Source organism: Eumetopias jubatus, unplaced genomic scaffold (assembly GCF_037043125.1).
Source record: "Eumetopias jubatus isolate StellerSeaLion01/CBP00866 unplaced genomic scaffold, mEumJub1_p1.0 scaffold_16, whole genome shotgun sequence".
In the NCBI taxonomy this organism is placed as follows: Eukaryota; Metazoa; Chordata; class Mammalia; order Carnivora; family Otariidae; genus Eumetopias; species Eumetopias jubatus.
The window spans coordinates 27,976,208-27,991,703 of NW_028274822.1; the positions used below are offsets into that span (position 1 = coordinate 27,976,208).

The 15,496-nt window shown below is 44.8% G+C and overlaps 1 protein-coding gene across 4 annotated transcripts in view; it reads left to right on the forward strand.

Annotated features, from left to right (window-relative positions):
* The window catches only part of EPG5 (ectopic P-granules 5 autophagy tethering factor), a 105,663-nt gene that overhangs the window by 41,447 nt on the left and 48,720 nt on the right, over positions 1-15,496 (forward strand). For all 4 annotated transcript variants that reach the window (XM_028098124.2, XM_028098125.2, XM_028098127.2 and 1 more), the window contains exons 16-24: positions 85-344; positions 3,828-3,968; positions 5,860-6,004; positions 6,206-6,403; positions 6,787-6,897; positions 8,119-8,241; positions 9,146-9,312; positions 10,166-10,387; positions 12,577-12,700. In XM_028098124.2, the coding sequence (XP_027953925.1) occupies positions 85-344; positions 3,828-3,968; positions 5,860-6,004; positions 6,206-6,403; positions 6,787-6,897; positions 8,119-8,241; positions 9,146-9,312; positions 10,166-10,387; positions 12,577-12,700 (1,491 nt within the window). The remainder of the gene's footprint in view (positions 1-84; positions 345-3,827; positions 3,969-5,859; positions 6,005-6,205; positions 6,404-6,786; positions 6,898-8,118; positions 8,242-9,145; positions 9,313-10,165; positions 10,388-12,576; positions 12,701-15,496) is intronic.

The window sequence follows — 15,496 nt, forward strand, 5'->3', positions numbered from 1 at the left end:
ATCACAGAAGGAAATGGGTGGGTGAGCTTACTGATTTAATTTGTATGTGACTAATTGTGGTTTTAAAATAAATAATTGTTTTAGGTTTCATATTTGGCCAGTATTGTTCGATATGGAGAGACACCTGAGACCTCATTTAATCAGTGGGCCTGGAACTTGATCTTGAGGTTAAAACTGCACAAAAATGATTCTGGAATACAGCAGAATTGTCCAACTGTTCCCTTCTCCAGCACTGTGCCTGACATGACAGAGTCACCCACGTTTCATCCTCTCTTGAAGGCTGTTAAGGCGGGCATGCCCATCGGCTGTTATCTGGCTTTAGCTATGACCACCGTGGGCCACAGGTACAGTGTGGGCTGAGCCGCTAGGGTTGCTGAACCTCAGTCAGTGATTCTAGATCTCATTTTTCACACCCCAAGGTCTGAGGCCTCCATCAAACCTATCTAAGGGTGATCAGGACCAAATCATAAGCCTTATTAATGGTTTCTCCAGGGGAAATGCTGCCCAAATTCATGTAAGACAGATTTGTACCTCGTACATTATGGAGAGAGTATATCTGTGCCCCAGAGTGGAATGTTCATGTCAGTAGTAGGTGTTTTCTCTTTCTTGGAATAGAGATCACATAAAAAGAATTGGTCTGTATTGAATTTTGTTTCAAGTGATGGCAGCCCAACTCAGGCTTCTCCACTAAAGGGCTAAATCTGCCCAGGGGAAAGAAATGCCTGATCAGGTCACATGCCTCTCTGGCATGAGCCCAGAGCTGTCTCTGTTTCTTCCACTGGAGCATTTGCCACACTGTGTTGTAGTTGTCTGTTCAGTCTTCTCAGGAATCGTCTGTGAGGTCCTAACCTCAGGAACCATGTTTGTTTTGTGTTACCATTTCATCCCTAGTGCTGATAGCTGTAGCTCGTGCCGTAAGTAAATGAATGAGTTCCTGGTTGGTTAAAAATCGTTTTTTGTTTTTTTGGTTTTTTTTTTGTTTTTTGGAAAAGATCATTTTCCTACGATGTATTAATTTTTTCTAGCCTGTCTGTTTTTCTAAAATCTCTTTCACCTACATGCTTTCTGGTTCTTGCATTTTAGACTCACTGTAATACTTCTTTAGCATCCCAATGTCAACATCTTGTTTCGCATTACATAAATTTTCAGTGGGATGCTGGGTGTCCTATCAGCTATTTGTGTTCGGCCTTGTGCTCTGAAGTGGGAGAGATATGGAATTGTTAGTTAGCTGCCTTCAGGTTGTTGACAGTTTAGTGGAGCTGGTTGATAGAAAGTAGTGGGCAGCGCTAAAGATGTGATTGTGGGCCGGGTGAGGTTTGTAGAGCGGTGCTTCTCCGCACTTGCTGCTCTTTGGAGTCCTGTTCGGAGTGATTCTAAAGCTACGGAGAAGAGGGTGAGAATCCAGATCTCATTGGTCTGGGGGCCAGTTCTCCAGATTATTCTGATGTACAGCCTGCATTGGGAGCCACTCAAAAGTATGAGCAGAAGGAATTTCAAGGAAGGAAGGATCATGAGGGCAGGATACCTGCGTAGAGGAGCGAAGCTTTGGAGAGGAGTCTTAAGTAGAGAAGGCATCTGAGGCCAGAGGGCAGAGTGGTGACACTCACTCTCTCCAGGTGACTAGTGCCCCCAGTGTTGAAAATTCAGCCGCGGGCCTTGCCCTCCCCACCCCCTGCAGCACCTCTGCACTCCGAGCAGCACCCTTACTGTATTGCAGTGTGATGGTGTCTCTCGCTCTCCTTGTGTACTGCATGCTCCTTGAGGGCAGGGCATTGTCTTGTCATCTGTGTATCTCCACTCTCCACAACTTGGACTAGTAGGTGTTGACTGCATGAACGCGGGAAGGAGCAGCAGGTGTCGGGGGGCGGGTGAGGAAGCACTCCTGACCAAAGCCCGTGCTTCCCGTGAGTGAGCGGAGGTGACCAGGTAGGTGAGTAGGGCCCAAGTGTGATGGACAGATTTGAAAGTCAGGTGAAAGAGGGTAGAACTGATCCACTAGGACGAGGAGAGATGTTACACAGGCGCTTTGGAAGGCACTCTTCGTTTTTTCCAGTAACCCAAGTGTCATTCGCTAGGTTGAGTTTCCTGTACCTCAGGTTCCTCATCTCTAAAATGGGAATAATGATAGTACTGGACTTACTTGTTGAGCCTTAAGTGTGTGATAATACTTTCAACTTGTTCAGCAAATGGCTGGCATGTGGATTCTGAGTGCTCTGAACTTAATCTTTCATGATTTCTCTCATGTCTTGTATTCGTTCTGGGACTGCACCTCTTTATTCGCTGCTACTACTATGGGTCTTCTCCAAACATAACTAGTTTGGTGCTGATTACTGAATCCCGAATGGGAGTGAAGGTGAGAATAAAGTGTTTCTCTTGCGGGCTGAACTCCATCCACCATGGTCATCAGGGATGTATATATACTAGAAGTAACTTAAAACAATCTTATGAATGTGCCTGGGGTTGGGGACAGAGTATGCAGGGATATAAGTTGTACATGAATATAACATCACACAGAACAGAGAACAATAGTCAGAGAAATCACCCAGAATCTTTCTTACCCTAATGAAACATTGGGTTTTTTTTCCTGTTTGTTTTTTATCCAGTATTTTTTCCTTTGATCTTTTTTAGAGTTATAACGTATGTATAATTTTGTATATCCTTTGTTTCTCATTCTAATATTATAAACATCTCCCTGTGGTATAATCTTTGCATCATTAATTTTATCTTTTGAAATGACTTTTACCCTAGAATTAAAGCAGTATAATCAAACTGTAGAAGTAGGAAGATGGGAGAAAGAGCCACTTCTACTTCTCCAGCACAGTGAACATTTTGGTGTGATAGCGTACCTGTGTTTTTTCCCTTTTATATGATTCTTTTTTACTAGTTGTTGTAATCAAAAGTATAACATTTCATGTTTTTTTTTTCTCCCCCTGGCATCAGTATAGTAGAACTTTTCCATGTTGCCCTTGGACATCGTATGCATTCTTTTTAAAGATGTTATTTATTTATTTTATTTTGGGGGGGCAGGAGCAAAGGGGGAGTGAAGGAAAGAATCTTAGGGAGACTCTGTGCTGAGCACGGAGTCCCATGTGGGGCTTGATCTCATGACCCTGAGATTGTGACCTGAGCTGAAACTGAGAGCCAGATGCTTAACCGACTGAGCCACCCAGATGCCCCTCATATGCATTATTTTTAAATGATGGAATAATATTCTCACTGAATGGATTTTCCCAAAATTTGCATATATCATTTCTGCCTCTGAGTTTGTGATTTTAAATAATTTTGAAAAGTACATCTTCACATGGATCATCTGTCATTTTTTTCTCCACATTTGAGATTATTTCTTAAAGATAGATTTTCTGAAGTGAATCAAAGAATAAATCAATTTTTATGCAAATTGGTTTCAGAAGAATTTTGCCAGTTTATACTAACAGCGTGAACTCACTTTTGAATCTTCCCTTTGCTCTAATACCTTGTGGAAGTGCACAATGAGAACCCCATTGCTCTTAGAAGAAGCACCATTTGGGAAGCAAAATGGGGTAGTGGCCAGTGTTCTGGACTGGAAATTTGCAAACCTGGGTTCTGATTTTGGCCTTACACTGGGAAATTATGTGAATTTGGGCATGATACCTCACCGTTCTCATCTATAAAGTGAAAATACAGATGAACTGTTAAGTTCCTTTATACTTCCCGAGTTCTGATGCTGGTATTTCTTTGTGCACACCATGTGTTGGGGGCCTGAGATCATCTGGGTAGCAAGTAGGCTGATGGCTCATTGGAAGAATATCATTTTCTCGAATGCTCATTGCCTTTGTCTCTTTTTATAGCATTGAGAAGTTCTGTGCCGAAGGCATCTCACTGTTAGGAATTCTGGTCCAGTCGAGGCATTTGAGAACAGTGGTTCATGTCTTGGATAAGATCCTGCCTTTGTTCTACCCTTGCCAGTATTACCTTCTGAAGAACGAGCAGTAAGTAGGGTATAGCCCAGGGAGGACCAACCACTATATTTTTAAGTAAAATAGGGAATGATGTGATTCAATAGTGTATTTTTTATGAGGCAAAAAACTTCCTGCCTAGTTTAGAATGCTGGTTGATGAACAGTAACTCTTAAAATGATTCCAGTTTTATTTTCATGAAAGATGTTTCCCTTTCTCATTTAATTTTAGATTGCTTATAGCTTATTAGTATTTGAGAGAGTAGTTGTTTCCATGAAACTTGGGAGTAGTGCTTCTGACATTGAGCAGCAAATGGCTTTGCTATTGTAACATTAGTAAAACATACTGCTTTTCATTGTGTGTAGTATTACAAGCAGATAAGATATATAGGAAGGTGCTCATCACATGGGATACTCATAATCTTGCTGGGGAAACAAGACTTTTGAGGTAATTACAAAGTATTATTGGCAAGGCCATGCTGTAGTGTTATAGGTTGCATTTGCATATGGGTAAAAGTAAATGGGATTCATAGTAAAAGAAGGTAGCTGCTTGGGGAGGGAGGGAATTAAGAATGGAGTATTAATCAAGATTCTTAATTACACATGATAAAAATCCACACTGGTTGCACCAAGAAGGGGATATATTGGCTCATGTGATTGGGAAAAAGGCTCATGATAACGTCAAGTAATTCTAAAGTGGTAGTTCTCAGCCAGGGGTGATTTTGACCCTCAGAGGACATTTGGTAATGTCTAGAGATGATTTTGGTTGTCACATCCTGGTGGGGGGGGATGGGAGGCAGTGGGTGGTTCGGCAAGGGGGTGGTTGAGGGAGGTTTTGGGGGAGGCTTAATGGGTTAGGTGTATTTTAGATAGCGGGGAAGGATCAGGAAGTGTCTCCTGGGGAAAGGACATTGTAGATGAGATATTGGGAATGAGTAGGAGTTTGCCAGGTTAGGTGTGGGAGAGTGTTTCAGGCACAAGACCCAGAAGAAGCGGAGGAGACAGGAGAGAGGCGGGAGCCGGTACACCCAGGGAGCTGAGGGCACTCCCTGTTTGTGGTGGGATTCCCTGCCGCCCCCCACCGTGCCCAGTGCCCCTTACACCACCTTGTATGAAGTTGACAGCCAGTACCAGATTGTGGGATGATTTTTTTTTTTTTTAAACACGTGGCCAATTTTTTTTTTTTAAGATTTTATTTATTTATTAGAGAGAGAGAGAGCACAAGTACGCAGGCAGACAGGCAGAGGCAGAAGGAGAAGCAGGCTCCCCGCTGAGCAGGGAGCCCAATGTGGGGCTCGATCCCAGGACCCTGGGATCATGACCTGAGCCGAAGGCAGACGCTTAACTGACTGAGCCACCCAGGCGCCCCGATTTTTTGTTTTTTAAAGATTTTATTTGTTTATTTGAGAGAGAGAGAGAGAGAGAGAGCACACGAGAGGGGGGAGGGGCAGAGGGAGAAGCAGACTCCCCGCTGAGCAGGGAGCCCGATGCGGGACTCGATCCCGGGACTCCAGGATCATGACCTGAGCTGAAGGCAGTCGCTCAACCAACTGAGCCACCCAGGCGCCCGTGGGATGATTTTCTAAACATCTCTGCTTTTGTGAGAGTAGGGAATGGGGAGGGATAAACAGGATGCTTGGGATATTTTTCCTCTAATGCTTTTTAACTTGTGTGTGTTTGTGTGCCTTGGATCTATCTGTTCACTGTACTTCTACAGGTAGATAGAATTCCTTTTAACCCACCTTAAATTAAAAAAGTTCATTTTTTCTGAAATTCTTGAAGAATTGTTGAAATCTCTAAAAGAGCTTTGGTCTACAAATGGGACCAGTTTAATATTTTTCTGTTTCTTCATAAGTAATTAGCCACTGGAAATTTTATTGACTTCTGATTAGAAGGTCAAGTGTGTTGTCCTGTGTTCTTGGCAGATTTCTGTCACACCTCCTCCTGTTCCTACACCTGGACAGTGGTGTCCCTCAGGGTGTCACACAGCAGGTCACCCACAAGGTGGCACAGCACCTGACAGGAGCCAGCCATGGGGACAACGTGAAGCTTCTCAACAGCATGATCCAGGTCAGGCCCCTAGGAAGCCCCTCCATACGCACCGGCCCACCTTCCCGGTCAAGCACCCTGGTGTTAGCACAGCTGAGTGTTGGTCATTTCAAAGCACTTGGCAGCAGATTTGGGCTTTGTAGTGGAGGTTTTTATTTCTTGGTGTTTTAAAAATGGGAGGCTGACTCTTACCTCCACATCACCTGAGACCTTTCTCCATAGGCGCACATATCCAGAAGCACCCAGCCCAATGAAGTGGGCCCCGTTGCCGTGTTGGAGTTCTGGGTTCAGGCTCTGATAAGCCAGCATCTTTGGTACCGAGAACAAGCTGTCCTCTTCCTCCTGGACCAGTTGTGTAAAACAGCTTTTCAGCTGATGCAGGAAGACTGTGTGCAGAAATTACTTTACCAGCAACATAAGGTAAACCTGTTAGAGAATTTGCCTTTCAGTCATTGGCTAGATAGTGGCCTTCTCAGAACATTCCCCCAAGTGTACAGTTCCCAGTACTACTCTGGGGCCACTGCCTTTTTAAAGCTTGGTCTTGACGGTGCCTTATCTCAGGAACCATCGTCTCTGCTAGTGTAGACTCCAGGAAAGCCAAAGGAAAGGACCCCCCCCCCGGAGGAGCTTGCTCATCACATTTGGCTGTAACACGCTCCCTGTGACTATCTTTGCTGGGGGGACTAATCGGTGAAATCCATGTCTTACCAGAACCTACCGTCGTAGGAAGATAATTGCTGATATTTTTGATAAGGTTTTTTTAAAGCCTCTTCTCTCTGCTGCACATCCTGTCCCTTGTGTAGAATGCTCTGGGTTACCACTGTGATCGGAGTCTGCTGTCTTCTTTGGTGAGCTGGATCGTGGCTGGCAACATCACTCCTTCCTTTGTGGAGGGCCTGGCCATGCCCACTCAGGTAGGAACGCCCCTGCGGCCCATTGGTAATCTTTGTGAACTTTTAATGTTGTTATCATCTATGCTGATACAGTGCTACCAGCTTTAAGTAGCGCCCCCCCTTACTACGTATTAGAATGCTTTCCCATGTAACCCTCCCAGTGGCCCTCTGCTGAGGTGGCGCTGTTGCCCTCCTGTTTCACAGAGGAGTTAACTGAGGTTTCGTGGAGCCAAGTGGCTGGCTCGGGGTCAGACAGTTCGGCATCGGGCCTCGTGTGCCCGACGGCAGAGCCTGCCCAGTGGTACGTTTAAGAGCGGACGCTGGAGCCAGACCGCCCCGGGCCCAGTCTGCTCTTTGTCAGCCCTGTGCCTCGGGCAGCTTGCTTACCTCTCTGTCCTCAGTTCCCTCCGCTGTGGAATGGAGTAATGGTTGCACCTGCATGTAGTGCACTCAGCCCCGTGTTCAGTCCAGCCACACGGCGCGGACTCGGTGTTGGCTGCTCTTACCACCATGAGCAGCAGCGGCAGCTTTTCTTCATTCTTACCCCGTCTGATGTTGTGTGTCCCCGACTCATCACTTCCACCGGTAGTGACAGCCTTCAGCCTCCCAGCCGTCTTGCCGCCGCTCTTCCTCTTACCGCTCGTGAGCCAGCTGCGGCACACTCCTTGCTGTTACCCACATGGGTCCCTGGTGTTTCCACCTCTCGCCCCTGCCTCACCGGTCCTCTTGCCAGGCATGCCTTCGCGGCCATTCTCCATGCAGAGCCGTCTGTGGCATGCCCGCTCTGTGGCCCCGCGCTCCTTCCGCCAGCTTCCCACAGCACTTGACTCCAGATTCCGTGCTCAGCACCTCTCACTTCGCATTGTAGTTACTTAAACATTAGTCTCGTCTCCTCGAAGAAATGGAAAACTTGAGGGCAGAGCTCAGATCTGGCCCTCTTTCCTGTCCCTCGTGCCCTATGGAACCTGCCCAAGAAATAATTACTGTGTGAACAAACGTCTTCTTTTACTGAAGTGGCATTTCTGAAGGAATTTAGCATTTTTCAGTGATTTGTTTTATCTGAGTTTGTACCTGTGACAAGAACAGTGATAGTATAGTATAAGAACTCTGTTAATTTGGGGGAACCATAAATATTTGTTGATTGAGCTATCTGGTAGAAGAGATGCGCATTTGTAGAATGTCGGGATGATTTGGTCTGAGTGAGCTGCTCATTCCCCTCACTCTTACCTGCTGTCCTTGTAGGTCTGGTTCGCCTGGACAGTACTGAATGTGGAATCCATCTTTGAAGAAGACTCCCAGCTCCGTCGAGTTGTTGAAGGGGAATTGGTGATAAACTCTGCTTTTACCCCTGACCAAGCTCTGAAGGTGCAAAAAGCAGTTCTGTATTTGAGTGGGAGAAGGTGGTTTATTGATGGATTCAACTATAGCTTTTGAACTTCTGCATTTTCTTTCATTGTAAATGCTTGGAAAGCACAACATCCAAACCAGTGCTTAAAACTGTATAATTGAAGCGTATACTTCTTTTCCAGGCTTTATTTAGCATAAAGAGTCACAACCTGACGATTGAAGTCTATGTTCATGCAGGGGTGGAGGGGTTTGCCCTCATTTTAAAACAATTTCCAGTGTGTGTCCTGTGCATCAGTCCCCTGGAGAACTTGTTAAAAATCAGATTCCCAGACCCCAGCTTTTGAAATTCTGAGTTTCTAAGTCTGGAGTGGGAGCAGGAATTTGTTTTAAAAACTCCCTCCTGATCTTTAGGCTCATGGAGTGAGAAAAAGACTGGGATAAGGCTTTAGAATGAAAGACCTATTTTAGGGTCTCCTAATAGAGACTTGGATTTTGGGTTTCAGACCCTGTCAAGGAGTTTATTATTCTTGAAAGTTCTTTTCAAATCTGAGTTTTCAAGAGATTCATAACGTTTGACAGTAAAATTGACTTGATTTTCCTATCATTCTGCTCCCTCGCACTGTGGCGTTTTGTGCGCAAAGGCCTGGAAAGGCACAGAAATGAGATAAAATGTGTAAGACGCATTCCAGTCTGGGGGCCTATGAAATGTTTTGACAGAAAAAAAAAAAACTGCCCCACATGTTTTGCTACCAAGCAGTAACCTTGTGTCAGCTAGTGGGTTGGAAAAGTAAGGTTTATAGGACTTTTTTTCTTACTGAATGAAAACAAAATGTTCAGTGTTTTATTTGGATCATTTAGAAAGAGCAGACTGTCTGGAACTGTGATCATATCATGGTTGCTCAAAGCCCCTCCTCTTTTGTAGAAAGCCCAGGCCCAGCTGAAGCTCCCCATCGTCCCATCCCTGCAGAGGCTGCTGATTTATCGTTGGGCCCACCAGGCCCTTGTCACACCTTCTGATCACCCTCTTCTGCCTCTCATTTGGCAGAAGTTCTTCCTCCTGTATCTTCACCGCCCAGGACCACAATATGGGTATGGTACCCAGTGTTGTTGTAGGTGTCTCTTGAACCTGTTCTTGACTTTGCACTCTGCTCTAATGCTCTGTGTTCTCACACTGTGGCCTGTGAGTTAGAACCATTCTTCAGCCTCTGGTTAAGAGTCTGCCTCTCTGTTTCACATTTATTAGACTAGACAGTTCTTGAGTTTAGGGTATCTTGTGGCAGCTCTCTCTTTACCATCCCCTATACCCACTGGGGTGAGGACAGCACCTGGAGCTGGGCAAGGTGTAGCATAGAGCCCCTGGAGCTGCAAAGGGAGAGAAACTGCCCCAAGCATGCTGCCCATTTGACTGTTGCAGGGGTCATCCAGGCGGACTTGTGCTGGCCAGAGGAGGTGTAGACAAAGGCCAAGCAGTGCCTGACAGCCCTTGGGCTGTGCCTGGGGCGGGTAATCTAGCATTTCCCCTGGGAATGAAAGGACTCTGGCCGCTGGAACTGCCCACTGTTACTGACCATGTTCTCCGGCTCCAGCTCAATTCCTAGCTCACCCTCACTCCCTTAACTCAGTCCTTCAGAACGTACAGATATTGGTTCTTGGGCTCTTCTCTTTTCTACCAGCTTGCAACTTCTTCTAGAGCAGAGACTGTCTGTATTCTGTACTGCTAAGTCGTGATAATATCTTAAATTTGTGTAGCATTGCAATCTTTTTAAAACTGCTTTCATACACACCATCTTGTTGGAGCTTCATACCAACCACCGAGGTAGAAATAACAGGTATTGATTTAATGTGGTATAGTTATAGCCATTGAATTAACTGATTGCAGTTGTGTGCCACATAGAAAGAGCATCTTGTGTTGATCTTATGGTCTGTGCTTGTATTTTTTAAGGTTACCCATAGATGGTTGTATTGGAAGAAGGTTTTTTCAAAGCCCTGCTCATATCAGTTTGTTGAAAGAAATGAAGAGGCGCCTGACAGAGGTGGCTGACTTCCACCATGCTGCGAGCAAGGCCCTCCGCGTTCCAGCAGAGGGCAGTGAAGGGCCGCCTGCCTGCCAGGCTGGCACCCCCGGCTACCTGACTTCACCAGAGCTGCACACGGAGCTCGTGAGGTGGGGCATGGTTATTTAGCCCTCTCTGCTGTCATTGGCAGCACTGGGTACTCTGCTGGAGCAGCTATTTGTGCTACAGACTGCCAGATGTCATTCTCTCAACTCTGTTAGATTGAATAGGGAGGGTGGTTTGCGCTAGGTTTGCATCTTGTAATGCTTCTTCTCTGTGTTCCACATGAGAAGGGAATTGGCAATTTGGATATAGCTCTGTCAAGTGCCTGGAGTCTGAATGGAAGGTCTTAAGCTAGAGGGGCTGATGTCCTCTTCTGTTTCTCTGTGTAATAACAGAAACCAAAACAGTCGGTCACAGCAGGTAAACATCTAGTAAAGCCTGCTAAGAAGCTTCTCTAAAGGAACTTCATGAGCAAGGCAGGGTTCTTTAAGCAAAGTCCATACACCTCTTGGAATCTCCCTGGGGTAGGGTAGGGTAGGGTCTAGTAATCACCCAAAACCGCTTCTAAGGGGCACCTGGGTGGCTCAGTTGTTAAGCGTCTGCCTTCGGCTCAGGTCATGATCTCAGGGTCCTGGGATCGAGCCCCGCATCAGGCTCCCTGCTTGGCGGGAAGCCTTGCTTCTCCCTCTCCCACTCCCCCTGCTTGTGTTCCCTCTCTCGCTCTCTCTCTCTCTTTCAAATAAATAAATAAAATCTTAAAAAAAAAAAACCAAAAAAACAAAAAATCGCTTCTAAAATCAGGCAGAAAATGGATATCTCCCCAAAAGTTAAGAACTCTGAAGTAAGTGTGGTCCCTTTCACAATAGTCCTTTACCTTTCATTTATGCTTGCCATAAACCAGGTATTAGTCTTCTAAATAAGACTTAATAAAAATGGCTTCTAATAAGTAGCCCTGAATGCTGAATGTCTTGGTGAGGAAACCTGGGGTTTTGATCCAGCTCTGAGGCTTCAGGCTTGCTTGACCTGAAAGCCCTCCGGGCTGTCTTTCCACCTCTGGGATGATTTCTCCCCTTACCTTGCTTGCTTGAAGGAAAACTTACTTTTAGCCAGGTTTAAGCAGTGGGGAGGCTTAATCTTTGAACTTTAGATCAGCCAAGAAAGTTTGATGTGCCCTTCTGCCTCTTGTAAATCCCCCCTTCCTTTGGCATGTTGGTTAAGTAGCCATCTAACTGAATCAGGAGCTAGAAGAGAACTCCACAATGGCCTCTTCCGTGTATGAGAGCCTCAGAGCCCTGTCCCTCTTCCTACACGGGCTGCCTCGGAGGTAAAGGAGGTACTTTTCCATGTTACTGAGCAAAGCCAAACCATGCCACCTCCCAGACCCCACCCAGCAGTTCGTGTGCCACAGACTCCTCTAGTCCTCCCTTTGCTGCAAACAGCTGCTTGGAATACTGGTGAGCTTAGCTAACTGGACTGTGTTCCTTGCAAAAACAAAGCAAATAAAAACCAAGGGAACATCATTAAATTAAAAAATAATTTTTTTTTTACTGGAAAGTGGAGATTTTTTTTCTTTTTTTAGCCAGGCTTTGTTTTATTCCTTGTTAATGGGAACAAGGTATACACATACTTTGAGTTTTGTTTGTGATTCCTTGAAGCAGGAGGGTGTCATTGAGCCTAAAGCTGGCGGGTTCTTCTGCTGCGAAAGTTTAAGATGGCTTTTTTTTTTCTTTTTAAGATATTACTTATTTATTTGACACAGAGAGAGACAGCGAGAGAGGGAACACAAGCAGGGGGAGGGGGAGAGGGACAAGCAGGCTTCCCGCTGAGCAGGGAGCCCGATGCGGGGCTCGATCCCAAGACCCTGGGATCACGACCTGAGCCAAAGGCAGACGCCTAACGACTGAGCCACCCAGCCGCCCCTTAGGTTTCCATTTTTTAAAAACCAATTATCATCTTGTCTTAGCTTTTTATAGTCATTTCAGTTTATTTATTCAGTTTATTATTCAGAGTCACCAGTTCTTTTGTGTTTACTCCTCACTCGACGTCAAGTTGATGACTGAGACACCGTAAGTGCTTTAATTCCTGCGGGAATTTAAGTGGCACCGTATTGTAAGGATTTGTGACCTTCCTCCCCTGCTGGCCCATGAGCTTCGTGGGCCTGCGGAGGTGGTTGGAAACATTTTAGGTATTATGTGCTTTTTACTTTTATGTAGTAGTGACAGTGTTCCTAGAGGTGTGAGAAGCTTCATTTGCACATCTTTTTGTATTTTATATAATTCTGTCTTTTTTCTTTTAGGCTCTTCAATGTGTATATATTATGGCTGGAAGATGAGACTTTTCAGAAAGGAGATACCTATATCCCTTCTCTACCAAAGCATTACGATATTCACAGGCTAGCAAAAGTGATGCAGAATCAGCAGGTGAGACTATGGCAGTGTCTCTTTTAGCATACCTGACTGTAATCAAATAGATCACAGTCCTAATCTGATGTTAAAACCACTTATTGATATGGAAATGGGGTCACAGGCATGTTCCAGAGGTGCAGATGGGGTGTAACCACTGAGGAGGGCAGATGATGCCAGACAGGTGAACAGGGGTCAGGTTTCTAAGGGCCAAAAAAGCCTTTCCAAAGAATTTGGATTTTATTCTGATGGGTTTGTTTGACGGGCCCATGAAATGGCATGAGTGATTAGGTAAACGGATGAATTTAGAGTATGCGGGAGAAGGGTCAGCAGGGTCAGGAGGACTTTCGGGTTAGATGCACAGGTGGGAGTGATCTGCAGTAGTCGGATTGATTACATCCCCAAGGACACCCAGAGTTCTAGCTTGGGCAGCCAGAGATGCTGTCAATAAAGATCCAGAATACTGGAGGAGGAGGTGCCAGAGGGGCTTCAAGGAGAATGCTCTACCCAGGATTTGGGAGGGAGGGGATGCTAGAATTCAGGAATGGGGCAGGGCAGGAAATGTGGGTTTAACGGTAGTAGAGCGTTTAGATTTCGAAGAGGACTAAATGAAGCGGGAGCCCTGAGAAGTAACGACATTTAGGGCATAGAGAAATAAGGCTGAGAATACAGGGCCAGAGAAACAGGAAACATAAATAGGCAGTCATGGTGTCCTGAAATCCTTTGAGTCAGTTCCGTGTTCATCTCTTCTTTATTTTCCACATGCCAAGGCCTTACCTAAGAATTTGCGTGTAGTAGATGTCTGGTCAGTGCTTTTAAAAATTAGTCCTACCTTCTTGGTTCTCTGATATTTATCTTGGTTCCCCAGTATCGACAGAATTAACAGCTTTCTTTCTTTTTTTTTTAAAGTCTTTGCCATTTGATTTTATAGCTCCACCCTTTTTTTTTTTAAGGATTTTATTTATTTGTTTGACAGAGAGAGAGAACAGCAGGGGGAGCAGCAGAGGGAGAGGGAGAAGCAGGCTGTCTTCCGAGCAGGGAGCTCGATGCGGGGCTTGATCCCAGGACCCTGGGATCATGATGTGGGCTGAAGGCAGATGCTTAACCAACTGAGCCACCCAGGTGCCCCTATAGCTCCACTTTTTGATCTGTAGTTCACATTTAGAGTTGTTTTGTCTTTTTGTGGTTTCTGAGACATCTCTGCTTGCCTATTGTTAATTCTTAGTATTCTCAGTCGTTAGCCTCTGTCAGCAGTTATTCAGCACAGAGGCAGAGAAGGTGACATTAACGATCCCACTTAAAGGAGCCGTGTATACACAGTAGGGGGTGCTGGTACAGCACCTCCAGCAGTTGTTAGGGGCTTCTGGGATTTAGGCTTGTGACCGAGATGACTTCGGAGTTTCTCTTCTGAGTCTGGAATGCCTCATGCAGTGGTTTGGAAGTCTTGATTTAGGACTACATGGCAGTGTGCTCATTGAGAAACCAGAGACATTTGTAGGTTTAGAGGAATTCGTTAAACACTTAAAACCAGAAAAATAAATTGTTCACAAAGCGATAGTCCATAGTCCATATCTGATCAGCCGTTACTACTGTTTGATACAGTTTTTAGTGTTCATGGAGAGCTGGCACTTCTTTTCATTGAAGATGGTCTCCCATTCTGATATGTATTGATCACCAAAGTGAAGTAGGTGTAGTTCAAAATATGCAAGACAGTTCATTGGAATGTGGGAAGAGAATACTGAAACTTCTGTTTTTTTCTCATTTTATGTTATTTATTTTATCTTTCTTAATAGAAAAAATTTGATCATACAGAAAAATGGAATAGGGCAACACACATGCCTTCTCCTCCCTCTGCCTGCTGGGTACCGGGTGTCGAATTTTACCTATAGCCTGTCCACTCCCTTCACCCATGTTACTGTGGAACTAATCCTAGAAAGCATTTGATGCATGTAGATTTCAAAAGATGAGGGTTAAAAAAGTATTCTAACCCAATAGCATTTATATCTGAAAAATATTAACAGCAGTTTCTTAATATCAAATATCTAAGTGTTCCAGTTTCTGGTTACCTCATAAATGTGATAAAAGTTTTATTTTCATTTTTATAGTTTGAGTCAGGATCCTCATTTTGTGACTGGTTGATAGCTCTTTAAATCTGTTTAATCTTCTGGTCCTCTCCTTATTCCTTTTCTTCCCCTCGCAGTTTGTCTGTTGAAGAAACTGGATAGTTTGTCCATACAGTTTCCCCACAGTCTGGATTTTATAGATTTTATCTTTGTTAGTGTGGTTTAGTATGTTTCTCTGTCCCCTGTATTTCCTGTAGAGTGGTATTGGGACCAAGGGCCTGATCTAATCCAGAGTCAACGATTTTCCAATATATTTGTTATTTATCTCTTTAAAATTTCTGACTTTTACTCATGTTTTATAATTTACTAGCTCAGTACTATGTGTATGTAATTTATAAATGTACAGTTGGGGCTATTAAGATTATTTTTTCTGATCTTGGTACGTAATCAAACACCTGCTAAGATTGTTAGTGTCCATTCTGTGTGTGTGTGTGTGTGTGTGTGTGTGTATTTTAAAGATTTATTTATTTGAGAGAGGGAGCACAAATGCGTGGGAGTTGGGGGAGGGATGGAGGGAGAGAATCTTCAAGCAGACTCCCCGCTGAGCACGGAGCCTAATGCAGGGTGAGATCTCAGACCCATGAGATCATGAGTGGAGCTGAAAGTAAGAGTCAGGTGCTTAACTGACTGAGCCACCCAGGCACCCGTTAGCGTCCATTTTAAACGTGATTCATCCTAATACTGGAGAACT